The 20,516-nt window shown below is 40.0% G+C and overlaps 2 protein-coding genes across 4 annotated transcripts in view; one reads left to right on the forward strand and one right to left on the reverse strand.

Annotated features, from left to right (window-relative positions):
• Positions 1 to 20,516, reverse strand: part of LOC147167551 (olfactory receptor class A-like protein 1) — a 152,911-nt gene that overhangs the window by 81,676 nt on the left and 50,719 nt on the right. The window contains exon 4 of one of the 3 annotated variants that reach the window (XR_015096379.1): positions 13,257 to 14,332. The exons of the other annotated variants lie outside the window; for them this stretch is intronic. The gene's annotated coding sequence lies outside the window, so the exon portion shown is untranslated. Of the gene's footprint in view, positions 1 to 13,256; positions 14,333 to 20,516 lie in introns of those variants that run through there. 3 annotated transcript variants of the gene reach the window in all.
• Positions 1 to 20,516, forward strand: part of LOC147167553 (plexin-A2-like) — a 99,229-nt gene that overhangs the window by 54,138 nt on the left and 24,575 nt on the right. Inside the window, exons 8-17 of the mRNA XM_086087956.1 lie at positions 480 to 576; positions 4,319 to 4,433; positions 5,335 to 5,535; positions 6,711 to 6,807; positions 8,259 to 8,458; positions 11,556 to 11,707; positions 14,184 to 14,301; positions 15,200 to 15,336; positions 15,655 to 15,822; positions 19,301 to 19,394. Of these exons, the coding sequence (XP_085944082.1) occupies positions 480 to 576; positions 4,319 to 4,433; positions 5,335 to 5,535; positions 6,711 to 6,807; positions 8,259 to 8,458; positions 11,556 to 11,707; positions 14,184 to 14,301; positions 15,200 to 15,336; positions 15,655 to 15,822; positions 19,301 to 19,394 (1,379 nt within the window). The remainder of the gene's footprint in view (positions 1 to 479; positions 577 to 4,318; positions 4,434 to 5,334; positions 5,536 to 6,710; positions 6,808 to 8,258; positions 8,459 to 11,555; positions 11,708 to 14,183; positions 14,302 to 15,199; positions 15,337 to 15,654; positions 15,823 to 19,300; positions 19,395 to 20,516) is intronic.

Below are 20,516 nucleotides of genomic sequence, written 5' to 3' on the forward strand. Positions count from 1 at the left end.
TAAAAATAAGTTACAAAAAACGTAGCACAAATGTGCATATGCATGCACATGCTGACGACTCCCTTACAATTTCTCCAGCTAACAATCTGCTAACCTTAGCTCACTCCAATATGCAGAGATTTTGTCTCAAGTCAGCTATTTTACTTCAACATAGTTGAGACTAAAGTACTACTACTATCCTCGTAAAATGTGATTTGGCGCCATCTTGTGGCATTTTACGAAAGAGAAGAAAAATACAAAGGTGAGTTTTTCAGCGAATAGCATGTGATTGGATTTACAAAAAAAAACAAAGCTTGACAGTCAGTCTGTGCTTTTCCTGCTGCACTCTCATTGGCAGATATCCTAAATGCATCTGAATACTATGCACATTTCGATTACAAACTGAAGATATCTGATTCCATGTCGGTTTTCTATTTATGCTACCATGACACAAAAAAAAAAATCTGAATTGTTGGACATCGACCTCTCTTCCCTATCAGACTGGGCCGGTGTGGAGTTGAGGCTGAACTCCAAAGAGACGGGCCAAATGGTCGCTAGCACGGAGGTGAAGTTCTACAACTGCAGCACGCATCACATGTGAGTCGACACACCTCTGCGTTCGCGGAGAGGAGACAACCTCATTTAGGGCACTGATGTACTGATTCTTGCTTAAGATGAGGCGCTTAGATAAACTCTTGAGCTAAATCAATCTGTCAGCTTCCATTTGAGTCAACATGATTCATTTGTCACAGCCTGTTTGTTTGGTATTTTAACCGCCTTGCCGTCGAGCAGATTTAAATAGAAACAAACTCATTTCAGGTCCCTAAATAGAAAAATCATTAAACACAATTTAATAATTCTTTGCAACCCAACTTGTTCCCGAGGCACAATCGTTTGATAATTGTGTTTGTTGTAAGATACGAGATAGTGTTAGCTGTGCTCGGGTACCTGGAGGGCAGATGAAACAATGCAGTCATAAAAAGAGGCCTTTTCCCTCAAATGTTCTCATTTTGCCATGCTAATAGACAATAAACACGGGGAGTGACTTGGCTGGGAGCCTTTATGCTAACGGGACTGACTGCATTTAGCATCATAAATGGCACCTACGAACATCACTGCTTTGCAAGAGACAAATCTTAGGATATTAATGTTAACCTAGAGTCAGATTGAGAGAGAGCAATAACTGCATTATCACTCTTGGAAGGAGGCCATTTTAGAATTCGAGAAAACATACTTTGCATTGGTTTTGCCCATGTCTGCCCTCCATGTTATCTTAAATGTAGTGAATCGACAGTAAATGGCTAAAAATGCGGCAGAAATAAGCAAAATGGTTGTCAGTCACTGTTTTTATTGGGCTATTATAAAGTTATTGATAGTCAAGCAGGCACACGTATTCTTAGAAAATTGCTTTTTGATTTTGCTGTACGCAGTAGAAAATGGTTGGAGGGATTATGGCCATACATAATGTATTACTTTGGGTCTCGGGTAGGAATAACTTTTTTTGATTCTTTGGCAAAAAAAAAAAAAAAAAAAATCATAGGCCACGCCGCTTTGAAATACTCAGACTATAATTTAACACTGGAAGATGAATTGATAACTTTACAAGACCTTTTGTGACTTTTCTCCCAAAACTTTATATTTCATTATAATAAAGTATTTCATTGCCCTTCCACTTCTTGGATATAATTTCAATTTCTTTGCTGATTGTCGGCTAGAAATCAGGTAAGGTTTGTGCGGTCCATGAAGTCACTCAAGTTAAGGAATATAGTTAAGTGCAGTTGGGTAGTGGTTCGAGCACCTTTGATTGGTGCTGTCTGCCTTTTGTCGTTTACATTACATCCTTGTTTTGTAGCATGCAAACTGATAATTGGTTCGAACTTCACACTTCAAAAGGAGCAGAATGTCGGGCTGGAACAGATTAATGGAATTTCCATTAATTTCAGTGGGGAAGGATGATTTAAGGTGTTTTGAGTTACATAACTAATTAAACTGGAGACTCAAGCCACCGGTGTATACCCACTTGGGATTTGAACCAACAGACTAGCGCATACACAATTTACAGAATTTTCCTTGCTTGGTAAATTATCTTGAGCCACAAGCTCATGCTATCTGAATTCGTGGATACACAATGTTACTCCTGGAGCTTGCGTTTGATTGATGAGAGTGTTCGTAGTGAAATTAGCCTGCAGTGGCAGAGAGCACAGCGCCGATGCTAAAGGGCTCTTTGACTGCGACATAAATACGCAAGTATACCCAATTAAGTCATTAGAGAGAGCAGTGGGGAGCTCATCATACATACACGGCCCTTCATTAGCGTGGCGGTGACCCCTGCGAACTCCCCGTGATGAATATTTCACGTCCGACGCCACTCCTGACCTGCAGCATCCCGTCATTAATAATCCCGCAGCAACCTGCCACTTGCGGCCTATTAATACCTCGTCTCCACACGCAGAGAAAAATAAGTCTCTCTTACTTCCTCCCACACATTTTCTGCCTGTACACAGCGTATTTCCAATTCTTCCATCGCCACACTGGCCCTCTCGGCAGCTAATGATGATACAATAAATAGACGGCGCTACGTTTATTGCCGCTTGTGGTGTGGAGTTGCAGCATTGCAGAGCTGATTGTGGTTTTATGGGCACCCCACACAGCCCGGGATTTTATTATATTTCAAGGTCGAACTCAGCAAAGTGGGAGTCAAACACCTCTCCTGGAATTGATGTCTCTTAAAAGCAAACCGTATGGTCTGATTATGACGACGGCAAGTGTTGTCTATGTGGTTTATGGTAACGTGACGGTTTACAAGTATTGGGAGGCGAGCAATCAAGGTCGGGGTGAAGATAGTCTACTTCCTTGAGGTTAGCACATTTTTGTTGTCATGGTTATGGCAATGCTGTCAAAGCTGGGACGTGAGTAAAAACTGCGCTGGGGAAACCCATTACTGTTACGTCCGACCAAGCTGATGCAACAATTTAACATGTTAATTATGCAAGTTTTTTTTATTTTTTATATGAATACAGTGGTGTCTTGAGATATGGCTTTAATTTGTTACTTGACCATGCTGGTAACTCAAAACACTTGTATCTGAATTCATCTTACCCATTAAAAGGAATGCACAGGCCATTTATCTGTATACAATTCAATGCACTTTATGTTGCTCATTGTTTATTCTGCGGCAGTAGAAACCTCAATTTATACCTTACACTTAATTTCCTGCCTGGAGGAAGCAGTCTGTCTAAATGTGTTGCCCCCTCCTTGTTGGTTATAGGGTTATTCTGCAACACAGCCATATTGTATATGCATTACCCTAAAAATAGCTGAGATTGGGCAAAGCTAAAAAAAAATTATACAGTTAAACAAAGTAAATACTGTATATTAAATATTGTTTTTGTTAATGAATGAAACAGAAAGGTTCTGCAGTCACAGTTTCAAAGTTTGGATTATGCCGTGCTATCAAAACACTAACAATATTTTTTTTTTTTCCTAAGAGGCTTTTTAAATGTCATTGGAAGTTGCCGTTGCACTTTTTTTCTTTGTACTACAAAATATTGACGTCTGCGTGACACTGTTTCAAATGAGTTAACTAGTTTGATGGAATGCCCAAGGCATCCGCTAGCCAGAAGCTGAGCTGCGCTGTGTTTGTTTACTCGCTAGGAGTGCGAGGCTTTAACACTTCCCGTCTCGGTACACCTCTGTACCGTAGACAATGTTCAATGCTGAGAATTCCGAATATAAAGACATGTATCGTTGCACACGTAATTATGATCTTTTGTTGGTTAATGTTTTGGGGATTTTTGTTTTTTATATGCCCCAAGGTTTTACTTCTTAGAATTACATGGTGGGTTCGATCAAAAGTTCTCCCAGGCCGAAGGCTTGCTACCCGTTTTTAACCCTGGTTGACACAGTGAAAAAACAACCAAACAGTCTATCCGGGAAAAAAAATGCAGAATTGTTGCCCAACTGAGTTTGTTCCCCTTACAGGCTTTCACGTTGCAGATGGATTTTATCCGATTTCCTTGTTTGTTTGCTTCAAAAAACATGTTTCCCCCTGCGAGCGTAATAGCGAATGAAATTTCATTTAGACAAATGTACAAGCAGGAAAGCTCAGTTACAGCACAGCCAAGCCTTTGTTGTCTTGCCGGGAAGAAAACCGTCCTTTTTCTCCCCAATCTCAATCCCAATCCCTCAGCAGCATCGTCTGTCTGTCTGTCTGTCTGTCTGTTTATCTATCTATCAATCCATCTATTGCTATTAAGTAGCTCTTACACCAATTTGTATTCATGCTTTCTTTCTCTGTCATTTGCACAGCACGCACTAATGAATCTACTTTATCCCGCAGGTGTCTGTCCTGCGTAAACAGCACGTTTCGCTGCCACTGGTGTAAATATCGCAACATGTGCACCCATGACCCCAGCAGCTGTTCCTTTCAGGAGGGGAGAGTCAACGCTTCAGAGGTACCACACAAACTTCCTTTGTAACTTATTCAAATGTAATAACACGACAAAGTGAATGTACTGAATCAAATCCGCCCGTTTGTATCCATCTCTGGTCGGCAGCCATTTTGACACTTGCTGTTGAGTGAAAATGACATCACAGTTGCTCAGGGCTTAAAGCGACCAATCACAGCACACCTGTTTTCTGAAGCTGAGCCGTGATTGGTCGTTACCTGTGAGCTGGATTGCATATGGGACCCCTAAAGTACAAACATTTTCATCAGAATACATGTGCTTGCAAAAATTGGTGAGCTTTCGGGTATAATGAGATCCAATAAAAGGATCCATTGTAGATTTTTGGGGGGGAATACAGTTGTATTGAATCCGCATTAGATCGACTGTGGTGATGTATCTTATTAAGTGGCTGTATCTCCACTTCCTGATATAACCAAAAACACTGATTCCGCAACGCATACATTTCACAAACACAACTGCTCGCATCTAAGCGTGGCTTTACTATGCAGTAAAAACTTGCAAGCAGGACGCGTATTATTGGGATTAGAGATGTATTTTCTGCTGTAATCCCCGGGGGACATACTGAAGTGTGCATTAGTACAGATGATGACGGGCAGACGTTGATATAGATGACAGTGACAGATTGTTAATATCCTGTGGAGAAATGGTTATGTAAACACTCCAGAAATGATGCAGGCAGAATCAACAATTTACCGACGACATGGAGAGAAATACACCAAGTCAAACAGCTCAACCCAATCTGTGTGAATAGTAAACCAATTTCAGGGGTTAAAAAAAACGCAATTTCTAGCACAGGATTTTGCTTGGTTGGCCTGTTTAAAGAAGATATGTGGAATTCGATATTTCTAAGATACAATTTGATTTTTCTCCTCTCTTTATTATTCAGGATTGCCCCCAGCTCCTCCATTCCGGGCAAATCCTCATCCCGGCCGGCGAGGTACGACCAATCACACTGAGGGCCCGCAATCTCCCGCAGCCGCAGTCGGGCCAGCGAGGCTACGAGTGTGTGGTGAACGTGCAGGGCGTCGGCCACCGCGTCACGGCGCTGCGTTTCAACAGCACCAGCGTGCAGTGCCAGAACAGCTCGGTAGGTTTTTTTTTTATGGGTGAAGTTTTACTATTACCTCATTCACACCTAACCATTTTCACTGAAGCAACCCCCTTCGCTCCCGGCTGTTTTATTGGATTTTGACAGATTTTGCAAGGCAAGGATTTTGCTATAAAAACATGGAACCTACCAAAAGAAATATTAGAGTCTTCTTTCATCAGGAAAAAAAAATTATTTCTATCTATTTCTGTTTTGCAGCAATTAGTATTAGAATATAGCTACGTTTCATCATTATTCACAAATCTGTTTAAAACACTGGGGAAAATACCTTTTTAGATCTCTTATACTCTGCTGCCACCTGCTGGCCGTTTTTGTAATAACTACCATTGGTTTAAGCTTTCTCTTCAGTTCAAGGCTGCATCAAAGCCTTCTGTATGCTCTAGCATAATTTTTTTTTTTTTTTATAAATAAGTTTTTGGGACCATGGCAATATTTAAAATAGAACGTCTTTATATGTTTTTGGGAGCAAATGAGTTAAAAGAGGTGAATTTATTATGATGATTATTATTATTTTACATTTTTTTCCCGCCTTTTTACACCTGGTATAGATGCTTCAATGGTTTGTCATTCCTAATCTTTAACGTTTCCACTCTTTTCTTTTCTTCACTTTCTTTCTTATCCATCACAAAGACTGCAGATTAGCTACAAAGATATAATCTACTCTTGAGTTTTATGTTTTCTGTACATAGCCCCAGACAAATAAACAAATAAACAAAACCCTAAAAAAAAAGAACTACTGAAAAGGACACAGGAAGCACAGCATGTGATAAAATTTATTCTTGTCTGGTAGTTTTGTTTGAAGAGAGGAAGGGCAGTAAAGGAAGAGGAGACGGAAAATGCTGGAGGGTGAAGAGTGGGAAAAGGAAAGCAAATAAATATGTTGCTTCTTCCGTGTCCATTGGCTGTGACCTTGTCTTGTAAACTGAGGGTGTCAGAAGCACCAAACCGAGCGATAGGCTACAGATGAATACGAGATGTCTTCTCTTTGTTGCGCGATTACAATGCGAGGCGTGTCGTCTGTGACAATGCATGAAAAGGGCATCGTCCTCTGACGCGGATGATGACAGATGGTTAAAAAGCCTCTCGTCTCGCCGCTGCCCTTTCATCCTCTCTTCCCGTCCTCTCTCCACTCACAACCGTCTACTGTTTTCCAGTACATGTACGAGGGCGTGAAGATCAGCGACCTGGCGGTGGAGCTCGCCATTGTGTGGAACGGCAATTTCATCATCGACAATCCTGAGAAGATTAAAGGTGCCTTTCTCCATCCGTCTCTGCCTATAGCCTAGAGGGCGAGGGACTCAATCCACAATGGTGGGGATGGATAGGTCACTAAGGGCGCCTCAAGGCCCCCCCCCCCAAAGTGCTCGCAGGGAAAGTTCGCAATACCAATAAGCGCTTATCGAGTAGCAGACAGTCATTAGTGTGTCACCAGGGGTGAAAGATGGAGCTGCACATTTGTTTGCCTGGGCTATCATGGCTGCCTCGCCATTATCGTAATCAAGGACAGACACGGTCATGAATTTCAACTGGCATTAACTCGTATTGGCAACAGGGTTTACAAGTATGTCCGGTAAAAATCTTGAGTGACCAGCCTACAGATGATTTTTAACAAATTCCAACAGAATCAAAGGTGATCAACAGGTTTGAAGCAAATGTAATGTAAGTAAATGCAATGTAAATGCTGAACAATTATGCTGTGTTTTGTTTACCAACATTTTTTAAAATACTAAATGATGCGAAAGCAAATACTGAACACAAATGTATAGATTGTAACTAACCAACCAACCCAACCAACTAATAAAACTAAACTAACCAAACAAATAATGCCATGCCAATGACCCTGCCAACCAAATAACTGTCCCAATAACTAAAAAGTCAATAAACCAAATTAAACCTACAGTATATGTAAACTAGGCAATAGTAATTGACAAACCAACTAACCAAACCAAACTAACCAAGCAAATAACTGTCCAAATAACTAACAAGCCGGCAAACCTAATTAAATCAATGTATCTGTAAACTATGGAATATTAACTGACAACCCAACTAAACAATCAAACCCAACTAACCATCCAAATCATACCAACCAAGTAAGTGTGCAAATAAATAAATGTCCAAATAACTAACAAACAAACGTACCAAATTATACCCATTAATATGTTAACAAACAAACTAATCAACCAACCTGTCCAATGAACCAAATTTAACCAATTTAACCAATTTCTCAATGAACAAGGGTATACCAACCAACCAACCAGACGATGCCAACTAAATAGCCTGTCCAAATAACTAACAAGCCAATGAACCAAATTAAATAATTTTATCTATGAAGGGCATACTAACTAAACGAACCAAAGCAAACTGACCAACCGATTAACAGCTGTTAACAGAGGATGTTGTTAACGAATGTTATCTCCTCATGTTTTGTAATTTTATTTCATTTGAGACAATTTAATAGAAAATTTAAAGCAAATAATTGGACAATGAGACATAATCAGTAGCCACACATAGTCACAACTCGATTCCGACAGTTTCAGTGCGAACAGCCACTGTGGAACAGTTAGCAATTAGAAATGTCTTGGGTGGTCAGTACATTTTTGTTGTTGTATTGCAGTATATTTTATGACCCTCCTTTGTATCAACCAGTTTGGCAAATCCCTTTTTAAAAAGTGAGAATATGTGGATGTGCGTCCCTCCAACAGTGCACCTGTACAAGTGCAGCGCCCAGCGAGACAGCTGTGGCATGTGCCTGCGGGCAGAGAAGAAGTTCCAGTGCGGCTGGTGCAGCAGCGAGGGCAGGTGCACCATGAAGCGCCACTGCCCGCCCATCTCACCGTACGCCAGCCGCTGGCTCGACCGCTCCGCCGCCAATGTCAAGTGCACCAACCCACGCATCACCGAGGTCTGTTTGTCTATTTGGACCGTTGGCTGGCTGGGTCGTGTGTTTGGGGCTGGATCAAATGCTTGGTTATTATTTCCAAGTAAAAAGTTTGAGTATGCTAGATAGTATCGAAAGTAATCGTCACTTATCACTGTACTACAATAAATACACTACACTTTGTACATGGTCTCGCTATATCGCGGGTTGTTGGCACTGATTGAGTATTAATAGGGATCAAGTGTGTGTCAGGCAGTATGAAGGCACTCTAGGAATTACTGTTTATAATTATCCTTCTGACAAATTAATTCAATTAAATATTTTAGGTATGAGCACAGTATGGTGGCAATGAACTCGGCTCACTTCACAACAAGCAGCAGTTTGGCAGATAGTGAACAATTCTTTGAAAAAGAGGCTTCACGATGTTTGACGCTACTCACACAGCCTTACCGTCAAACATTTAAATACACATTGTGAGCTCTATATTCGTAGAAAGGCGCAAAAGTGGCGCATTGTCATTTTGGTGCAAGTCTGGTTGAATGATTTGAACGAGGCACAGGCAGACACTAACAATTTCTTTCTGTCTTTACATTGTATTTAGTTGATTGTGACTGTATGTTTTTACGAATTGAAATATTGGAGAGTTATTTTCCTCTCCTTCCTAAAAAAAAAAACCTATTCATTTTTGTTGGGTCTTTTATGGAAGCTGAAACGGCATTTTCGTTTAATTCAAAGGGGAAATATGATTTTGGGGCTCAGTGAGTCGAGGGGTCATCTCGCAATCCAGAGGTTGCGGGGTCGATCCTATGCCATTATGACCATGTTAAAGTATCCTTGAGCAAGATACTGAACCCCCAGTTGCTCCTGATGCTGGCGTGAAAAAGCGCTATATAAATGAAGTACCATTTGACATACAAGTGTTCTGAGTTCCGAGCGTAGTCATTGAATGAAGCAAACTCGTGTCTCAAAGCACCACTTGTAACACAGATGGGATGCTACTTCCTACTGTTGTGTTGAATAGGATCTTACAAATATTTTATCATCATGTCAAAAAAAAAATTAATTGCGGGATACTGTGTCACTTTGTGAAAACGCACATAACATTTTCTGGGCTCTGTATGAAAAGCCCCTTTTCATTTTGCCTGTCTGTCTAATAATTCACTTAGGTTAGGAGACAACATAAAGGCTCCTGAGCAGTTTGGTGTTAACACTTGGATAACGTACTGCTGCAGACAGGCCTCTGAAGTAGACTTGAATCCACCATTCCCCATCTTGTTACCTTGCACACAGAGCAGCAAGCAGTGAAAAACCTGCGATGAATCCGGTTTGGCTGGCCAGTGTGAAAGCGACTAGAGGCAAAGGCACATACTATAAAAATGCCCGAACAAACACAATTTTTGCGGTATCTCGCAGGCTTTTGTGTGCGAGTCAATGAATTTTACATGGTAACACAGTAGCGGAAGGCGGCGCACAAGGTAAACATCATGCTCGATAAAGATCAGCGTGTCATGAGCACATGCATTAGCATACTCGTGATTAAATATTAAGAGCTGCTCACATGACTGTCGGAGCTCATTGGAGCCGCGTGACGAACCCTGACACCTGAAAGAAATTTTAATTTACACTCTTGCCAAGCAAATGCCTTTCATATCTAGTGAAAATCTTGATTTTAGTTGTTGAGCGTCTACTTGCATCGGAGGCTAAGTGGAACACTGACCGTGCGAATCTCCAAGAACACTTGTAATCCATTAGTAGGTATTGAAATTGTCTTAAAGGCAAATGGCTCAAGTCCAGTACACCCTCACGGTGGCCATTTGGTATCGCACAGATAAAAATAAATAACAAATTCCCAGTGTAATGGTTGTAGCATATGGAGGACCAAAACTGCCAAAATTAGAAATAATAAATTACTAAATAAATAAATGAATAAAAGTGAGAAAAAACAGATATAATAAATATAATTTAAAAAATTAATACAAAAAATAAATATGAATGGAAATAAAAACTATATATATATATATATATATATATATGCCTAAATAAATAAAAGTTATAATAAATAAATAAATAAAAAACAAGATAAAAAAATAAATAAATGTAAAAATAAATGTTGAAATAAATACAAAAACAAATATATAAATAGAATTAAATATCGATCAAATAAAAACGCTCTGCTCTCACATTTATTTATTTCACGCTGCAGACACAAATGTTATTCAAATGAGGGGTGGGTTCTAAGCGTGTCTTGGGTTTGCATCATTTTATTTATTGATTTATATATTTATTTATTTTTATTTAGTATATATATATATATATATATATATATATATAATTAAATTAATTTAATTTTAATTTATTTTAATTAATATAAATGGAAATAAAAACTATATATATATATATATATATATAGTTTTTATTTCCATTTATATTAATTAAAATAAATTAAAATTAAATTAATTTAATATATATATACATATATATATAGTTTTTATTTCCATTTATATTAATTAAAATAAATTAAAATTAAATTAATTTAATTTTTGAATTCTATTTTTTCTATCCGTTTTTGTTTTAATTTTGTCAGTTTTTGTTCTCCAAAGTAACAGACTGAACTGTAACTGTCCCAAAATGTATGTTATCATCCAGGCAGGAATGTTCATCTGCCCAATCAAGCGTTCCATGAGTTCACCTGGATGTAAGTTTGGGGAATGACGGATCTGATGCCAGCCACAGACCGTATTCACGTGAAGGCAGTGAGCAGGTCATATGCCGAAGAAGCTGGCACTTCAAAGAGCTGCGGGCCTTTGATGTCGCGCTTGCATTAATAGCATTTTTTAAAGATGCGCGGCAAAATGAATCGAGTACAGCGTTCCACTGGAAAGTGTCGCTTTGGCATTGCTGCCGATCTGCTCTGCAGGCCACCAAAAAGGTTCCAGCTGAGAGGGCTGATTTGAACATTGGAAAGGAAGGACTACATATTAATTATAGTACTTGCTTTGGAATCAGATTTTATTAATATTGCCAATTCTAGACACTTTTGGGGGACATCAATTGTATTAAGTTGTGAACTTGATTGAATTGGTCTAAATCAGGTAACATTGTCTCTGTTTTCATTCGACAGGTGAGCCCAGTTGCTGGACCTCAAGAGGGCGGCACGCTGGTTACCATCCAGGGCCTGAATTTGGGGCTGTCCTTCTCTGAACTGGAGGGCAACGTGCAAGTGGCGGGAGTGCAATGCGTCCCGCGGGAGGAAGGCTACATCTCCGCCGAACAGTAAGGGAGCCGCTTTGCGATATGTTCAGAAATCGGCCCTTAAGATAACGACCAGTGGGGGAAACAATTTTTGCTCCTTAAACAGGATTATCTTCATTCTATGACTGTACATTATTATTACACTATTTGTACATTAGGGCAATGTACAAATATATGTTTTAAGAGGGTGGGGGCAATATTCTGAGAAAAAAATTGCAAATTTACGAGTTTATAAAATGGAAAATTTCCGAGAAATAAACCTTGAGAAACGAGAAATAGAAATTGTGCCAATAATTTTCGGTCGGGTTTTCAAAAAAAGAGATAGTAATTGCTTTAGCAGAGATTAACCATATGATGTTTGAAGCGTTGGGTACGACAAAGACGCCTCGCTTTGCGAAGGTCCACACCCTGAGGATCAAGCATTTAAGTTAATTTGTTAAAATGTACATTTACGTTTCCAGAATTATTATTTACACGTTCATACATTTATTTTTTTGGAATAAGTATTTAAGTTGACGTGTCAAATCTGCAGCTCTCTGTCATTCACTTGCATTTATCTAAAGTATGCTAGCTTCTGATTGGTTAGTATTAGTCAGCTGATAGGGGATCAGGAAATGTTGTCACTCTAGCTGCCGTGTATGACAAGTCAAGTTTAAATTAAGAATGAATCAGTCTGTCAGTAAAAAATATCATATATATCAAAATATCATATAAAAAATTAATACGCCATCGTATCATTTAGCTTTATGAAGATTGTCGCGGTGCCGTAGTTTGGTTTAAAGTGTGTTAATTTTCCACATGGCGTTGTCGGGACTTTCGTGGGAGGCGGGGCTTGCTGTGGCTCTGGTGCAGTCAGAGCCAACGTTTGTGCTGGCTGCTGTTTGGAGGCTGCTGGCTCAGCTGTAATTGAAATGCGCGGCATGTCGCTGACTGGAGGGACAATCTGTTAGCCATGTGTTTCTCTTGCAGCCATGTAATGTGATTGGGCTCACACTGCAAGGCTTTCTAATTTATATCCTTGTACATACAAAAAAAAAACAAAAAAAAAACTGAACATGCTGAAGGAAAATGAGAAAACTCGACAATTCACCATGCGCTCTAAAAGAAGACAGCACTGATTTAAGGGACATTATTTTCAACGCGGGTCACTTATTTGATGGCGTATTCATGGCACGTTTTATCTTATTGACCCGGCAGACAATACGGATTTATTGTGGAAACTCGTACGTTGTCATGACAACTGCAGGTAATAGTGGGCGGCGATGGAGCTGTGGATGGGGGAAGGGGGGTGTAGTTTATCATCTGAGTTGTGGAGCTGTTTTCCATTAGGAAGAAAGATGGTCTTCTACATTGACCCGCAACTTTTATGAAAGCAGCCTCATTCACAGCAGCCTGCAGCCCCCTGGGAACGGGTGCAATTGTGGCTTTGTGCATGCATCTTCAGCTACCAAACCGTGATCTGGCTTTTGTTTCCCATGCAATGTTTAAAGATAGTCTGCTTTGTAAATAGTGTGACACTCACTGTGTAAGCACAACACGGAACCGGGCTTTAATAATGACAATATTTTATTTTCAAAGTAAGCACTGAAAAGTGATTTCAAGCCTCGGTTACAGATTTCAGTTAGGTTTCAATTGAGGGTTTCTCTAACCTAATCTGGGGTTAGGGTATCAAATTAGGGTTTCAAAACAGGGGCAAGGTAATTGTAGTAGGGTTCAATACATAGGGTTTCAAGTCTGCATTAGGGTTTCAAGACAGGGCTAGGATTTCAAATATGGGTAGGGTTTTAAATTTGGATTTTAAGCATTTCCGTTAGCGTTAGCATTTTCAGTTAGGTATCAAATGAGTGTTTGGCAGTGTATCATATTAATAATGGGTTATGATTTCAAATGACGGTTGCAAGCCAGGGTTAGGGTTTCAAATGTATTGTATACTAGGATTTAAATTAGGGTTTCAAGACAGGGGCAGGATTTCAAATAAGAGTTTAAACAAGGTTTGGGGTTTCATATTAGGATTTTAAAACAGGGTAAATTTCAAAGTAGGGTTTGAAGACCAAATTATGATTTCAAAGCAGAGCTTCAAGCCTGAGTTAGAAATTCAAATAAGGGTTAGGGTTGCAAATTAGATTTTTATGGTTGGGTAAGATTTCAAAATAGGGTTTCAAGACAGGGTTAGCAATTCCTGTTAATATACATTATACTGTATATTAGGATTAAAATGAGGCTTTCAAGGCTGGGTTAATGTTTCAAATTAGGGTTCTCAAAACAAGATTACAGTTTCAAGTCAGTGCTTCAAACCTTGGTAAGGATTTTCAAGTTTAGGATTTCAAGTCAAAGAAAATTTCAAAGTAGAGCTTCAAGCCTGGATCAGGGTTTTGAATTACGGTGTCAAGAGTGGATTAAGGTTTCAAGTCGAGATAAGGGTTCCATGCACACCCATACAAAAAAGAAACACAATGTTTTTTGGTGGCTGCCTGATGACTTGTATTTACGTTTCCAGGATCGTGTGCGAGATGGTGGCCGCCCCCAAAGGAAGCGCGGCGGGCCCGGTCAAGCTTTGCGTGGGCGAATGCAGACCGGAACTACGCGCGCAGTCCCACCAGCTCTACTCTTTTGTGGTAAATCAATGCTCCATTTAATCCATTCAATCTGTAATTACCAATTGGAGAAGCAGACAATAGAATACTTGATTAGAGAGCTTTTGTTCACAACAATCTTGCATATTAGTCTGTGTGCTAATAATTGTTATTTAATGTCCTTCTGAAGAGATGGCATTTGTTCCCCTGCCTACCTAACAGCAGACTTGCCCGTTATCGCAGTGATAACCAACCACTGTGCTGCGGCACATTGGTGCATCAAGTGTGAAATTACCCAGTTTCACTTTAATTGGTCCAGTTTTTTTTTTATACAAATAATTTATCTTCTTTCATCTATCAAGAGTATGCAAGCAACGTATAGTGACAGGCAGAACTAACAAAAGGCTCTACCAAGTAGGAGGATGAGCTTTGGCTTCGTGCCGTGAGCCTAAATTAGAGATACAAGCGAGCTTTGGCCACAACTCACATGCAGAGTAATCAGTCAACCCGACCAATCCACAGCTCTTAAAGATACCTCTTCGACATCTATGGTCAATTTAAAAGATGTGAGTGCATCGAATCCAACCGAATTGTTCCACATTAAAATGTCTCATTCTCGACTCGTACCGCACCCCATAAATCGAGATACGTAACGAATTGTCTTTTGCTGGAGAGGTGCACACTCCTAATGTCAGGTTCAATGATCTGACATTTATAGAAACGACACAATACAATGAAGGAGAGAAGACACCTTAGTACCACAAGCTAGCGAGCAGAACGGAGAATTAATGCACCGTACAGTTCGTTGCTACGCGCTAATCAACCCTTCACCTAATCATTTTTGCCAGCTAGGTCAAACTCATAAATCCTTTTTGTGCCATGAAATGAGGCTTCAAAACCAGATATTTACCAAAATCTCTTGATTTGTGGTTCTCAACAGACCCCTTCCTTGCTGGCGCTTACCCCAGGCAGAGGGCCGGAATCTGGGGGTACCAAGGTCACCATTGTCGGCGAGAATCTGGGTGCTGGCAGCTCTGTCACCGTGTACTTTGGCAACCAAACATGCGAGCTGTACAGGTGAGCGAAGTGCATAAAAGGCTTCTTCCCGCTTACATTTTCTTTGCAACAAACATCACTCAGAAAGAGCGGGGCGGCGGGGAGACCATGCATCCAATTGCAGTGGGTATTGTCGTGCGTGTCTATTTAAAGCTAAGAACGCCTGACAGTGAGTCAAGAGGGTGAGGCGAGGGGCCATTAGCTCCAGCGCCCTCTAATTACACCGTTCCGTCCCTAATGTGCCAGTAATAAGAAGTAAATGGGACAGGCTATAATGAACCCTTGCCACAATCAAAGGTGGAAACAAAAAAATCCGCCTTTTTGCTTCCCCCACAACAGGAGGACCATGTCGGAGATTGTTTGCTTCTCTGCTCCGTCCGTGACTGGAGCAGGGCCGGTGCAAGTCGGTCTGAGGGTGGACCGGGCCAAGGTTCCTGGTAGTCTGTCCTTTGAGTACATACAAGACCCCACGGTGCAGCGTATTGAGCCCCTGTGGAGCATTGCAAGGTAACACTAAAGACTACACCAGAATATATTGTTAGTATCTCATGAAAAAAATAATCAAACATACTTTGCTGTGTGTGAGGGACACTTCTGATGGTCAATGGAAAGACTTGTTTAAAAGAAGACATAACCTCTTCAACTGTGGCTTGGAAATATATTTTTTACAGAGCACAAAGGAAACAAATCTGACATGTCAATTGAATCACCTATATTAGTCATTTAAACAGTAAATCAGGGTTTTGGAGCCGATCATCGATCAGCAAGTTTAAAATAAACAATAACCCGGCCCGGTCCACAAATAGCCAAAATTCTCATATAATTGACGGCCATTGAAATGCATTGGGGGGGGATTAAACCCTAAAAATTATCCCAAAAATGCTGATAAATTTTCAATACATGTAACATGGGTGGAAGGAAACTCAATAATCAAGACATGATGGCAGCACAGAACGTCCTTGGAGTGAACCAGATTTTGGTTGCTGTAATGTCTTATTTTATGGATCTGATCAATGACATCATACATCAATCGGCAAATGCAAAATATGGGCTGATCCTTTCCAGCTGATCAGTAAATATACCACAAACTATACCCCCCAAAAGTGTAATATAATTTCAAAATCAACATTACCCTTAAAAATAAATGGCTTACAGATTCAAAATCATGCACCAGAACTGTGCATAATTCCTGTTAGCGACAGACACTTTTGCTAATGACACATTGCGTTCCATGATACAAAGAGTAGCCAGTGACAGAGCTGTACATGCTTAATCCAATTTTCATGACATTTACTGCACAATAAAAAAATAAAAAAATAAAAAGAACGGTATTAGTGTTTGAAAAAAAAGTATTAGCACAGTTTGCCAATAAACCGCTTCAAATATTCAGGTTCCATCAACCGTGGATTATAAAAGTAATCTTTGCGCAGATGACTAAGTCATGAAAAAAAGGTGAGATGCCAATTGTCGTCACTGTTACTGATCAGTGTTGACAACCTTGAATAAAAAAATGTCAGCAGATGACTGACAGTCATGAAGATAAAGGGAGAATTGGGTCAACTTGAAGTTGCTTTATTTTAGAGAACCAAGAACCTTTAATTATGATTGTAATGTTTTGCACAGATGACTGACCAGTATCAAAAATTTGCGAACATTATTGAGATGTGAATTTCTGTCACTTTCTTTCAATGAACCAAGTGTTGAAATCCTTGGATGATGAATGTTTGCGCAGATGACTGACAAAAATCGTTTTTTGTAAAACTCGGTCTAACTGTGATGCTGATTGCAGTAACTTTGTTTAAATGAACCAATTGTCAACAACCTTGGATTATAATAAACATGCCGTTATAAGTAGAGGACTGACAAAATCATGAAAACGAAGCGGCATTGAAAAAAAGACCTCTTGAGATGCCAATTTGCCATCACTTTGTTTTAATTACCCGAGTGTCGCCAAACTCGGGTTATGAGTGTAATGACAGACATGAAAAATGGACCTCTTGAGATGCCAATCGCAATCAACCAAACGTCAACAACATTGCAGTATGAACGTAATGTTTTGCAAAGGTGATTGACAAAGGCTTAAAAAAACTAAAGTTAAAATTAGACTTAATGAGATATCAAAATCATGGTGCTAAAATGAGAAAACCGCCATCCACTTGCATGCTTCTACCTCTTGACTTTTAAAGAAGTTTCGGGAGATCAACTCAGCTCAGACGATGCGAAAATTCAGGGGCACCTTGCACAAAAGGGATTTGCCAGCGCCGCTCGCAGGCAAACTGCTAATTTTAGTCGTGTAATGTTTCATGAATGGTTGTATCTTAGCAGGCTCCGCGGGGCTCTTGGAACTCGTGTTTGCATGCTGAATATGCTGTTTAATTAGGGGAGCATGGCGAAGTGAGCGAGAGACAAATTGAAAACGGGCCCCATGTTGATGAGGGGCGCAAAAACAAATGTGTGTTGCTTTTAAGGAGATGAGTCAAGACATTTTATTTCCTCACTGGGACAATCTCAAAACATGGACTGAAGCGTCTTAGTGAATATGCGCTTATTGCTGAATGACCAAGTTTTGAAGGGTTGAAATTACTCTGTCAACACCACCTTGCAAAATGTGGGTTTATAGCAAGTTAAGCAGTCACTACTAGGGTAAAAATGTGTGGCTGTTTTCATTATTTAGTAATTTTACAAGGCGATTCCACTAAAGATAGAATATACGTCCCACACGTTTGACATGAGATGCATAGCACTTGATGTTTTTTTGCTTTAATTTGCCAAGGATGCAAACAGACAGGATGAAGGAACATCTGTGCATCGAGGGAAAATCATACTTAAAAAGTACATTTTTAATTCATCTCACATATGCCCGTTGCATAACTACAACGTCAAACAGTAGAGAGCAATCATAGGGTGAACTGGTAAGAAAAGTTTGTTAGCATTTTTTTCTTCGATTTTCTCCTCTTTTCTTCCTTTTTTCCTGTATTTTTCTTTCTTTCTTAAAAAAAGATAAATCTTTTTTTTTAAGATTATTATTTTTCTAATTATTACACATTTTCATTTGATCTGTTTGTGGATTTTCTTGGATGAACTGCAAAATGCTGTTTCTGTATTTTATCTATATGTTCATGTATCTGGGAAAAGGTCCTACATTATTGATTTATTTTTACGTATTTCCAACCTGTAGTAGGTCGAGGATTTTGGGACATGATTTTATTGATCATGTAATTGTCAACGGCAGATTTGAAAGTTGAACTTTCTCGAACTGGAAACCTGTCATTTAATAAAGGACCAAACTTAGTTTGGAATCATGTGGCACTGTTTCCCTGTAGATTAAGACTAGAGAGAGAGAGAGAGAGAGAGAGAGAGAGAGAGAGAGAGAGAGAGAGAGAGAGAGAGAGAGAGAGAGAGAGAGAGAGAGAGAGAGAGAGAGAGAGAGAGAGAGAGAGAGAGAGAGAGAGAGAGAGAGAGAGAAGAAGCCAAGGAGCTCTGCAAAGATGCAATCAAAACGTCTCAATTTGGATGCACAGTCCCACCATGAGCCCATGCGAGCTTAGATGCAGTCTTTGAAGTGTCAGCCGACAGGATTTTTGGCACGTCATCGGAGTGGACATGTTTAATTCTCTTCTCCGGCTTGAGTTTTCTTGTGAGATCTCGCCGGTGCACAGGTTACGCAAAAGATCAGAGCGAGTCCTTCATTGTAACCTCATCACACCCGTACGGATATGTAAACAAACAGCTCCTGCATTCATCTCTACTGAATACAAAAATAGAAGCCAGCTGGTTTACCCCGTTTGATCCGACACTCCGCCCAATAACAAAGAGCGTGGCGCTTTGCCAGCTTCTCCAAATGTGTACTGCCGCCGCCTCTGAGGAAAACATTGGGTTAGAAGGCTTGCAAGACACATCCATATGCATTAGTCACTCTAATTAGCCAAACAGTTTGGAGCAGCATGACTCGGACCGATAATCAGTGGTCTTTCCCTCCTCACAGCGGCCACACCACGCTGACGGTGACCGGGACCAACCTGGACGTGGTGCAGGAGCCGCGAGTCCGAGTCAAATACGCCGGCCACGAGTCTGTCAATGTGAGTGAGACGTCGCCTAACGCGCTGCACTGAACCTCTGGTCAAGTTGTTTACGTTTGATCAACGATAATCGAAGGAGATTTCAAGCTGCGGGAGATTCACTGCTAAGCCTGGCTTTCAACGCACGACTCATTATAGCTTATTTGACTTATTCATGCTGATAGTTTACAATATACGGAAGAGGATTAGGGCCAGTGAAGAGAAAAAGGTTGGCAGGATTCTCACTTTATTTCTTAGAATTCTAACTTTAAAGTGAGAATTCTGACTTTAATCTCAGAATTCTGACTTTAATCTCAGAATTCTTACTTTAAAGTGACAATTCTCACTTTAATCTCAAAATTCTGACTTTAATCACAGAATACTCACTTTTAAGTCAGAATTCTCACTTTTAAGTCAGAATTCTCACTTTAAAGTCAGAATCCTGCCAACCCTTTCTCCCCCCTCTTAACTGGCCCTAGTCCTCTTCCGTAACAATCTAACTTGCTGGACTTAAAGCTAACAAAAATCGAACCAACAAATTGTGTCTTTGTACAGATAAGCATACCTTTTAACTACATGGCTAAGGCTGCAACAATGAAAGATAAATCTTGTAGAGGTTGTGGTCAAACCAGCAGCAACATTTCAGTTTTTACTTCCTTGCTTCCACTCAATCAGCAACGTGGGAGCTCGTTTACTTGACATTTGATTAGATCCTCCTGTGGCTAAAGCCAAACCGTGGCAGCGTTTTTACTTTCTGGACCTGGATTTGACACCTCTGGATCATGAGGCTGAATTCAGAATTAACCAATCACAATTAAAATCATGTCAATGGGAGTCAGTACACACCTGCCACAATTTAAACTATAGGGTCTCTGATTCCGAGTAGGCTTTTCCTGACGTTTTATTGTTTTGCTAGCAGAAGCCTAAAGGTGTTATGGTAACACTAGTTGCTATTTCGAACTGCTCAGAATTCCCTAGACCTTGTCTAAGGCCCAAGTCTCAGCTTTACCAAGTTAGCAGTCAGAAAGAGGCTGCATATAGAATGGCTTATTCCAACATGGCATTTAATATTAAGTCATTTGTTGCGTCAATGTCCATAATGTTCCAACTTCCAAATAAATAAAACTCTTATTTACGACCTGA

Source organism: Leptonotus elevatus, chromosome 10 (genome assembly GCF_054856555.1).
Source record: "Leptonotus elevatus isolate MCC_2025b chromosome 10, RoL_Lele_1.0, whole genome shotgun sequence".
In the NCBI taxonomy this organism is placed as follows: Eukaryota; Metazoa; Chordata; class Actinopteri; order Syngnathiformes; family Syngnathidae; genus Leptonotus; species Leptonotus elevatus.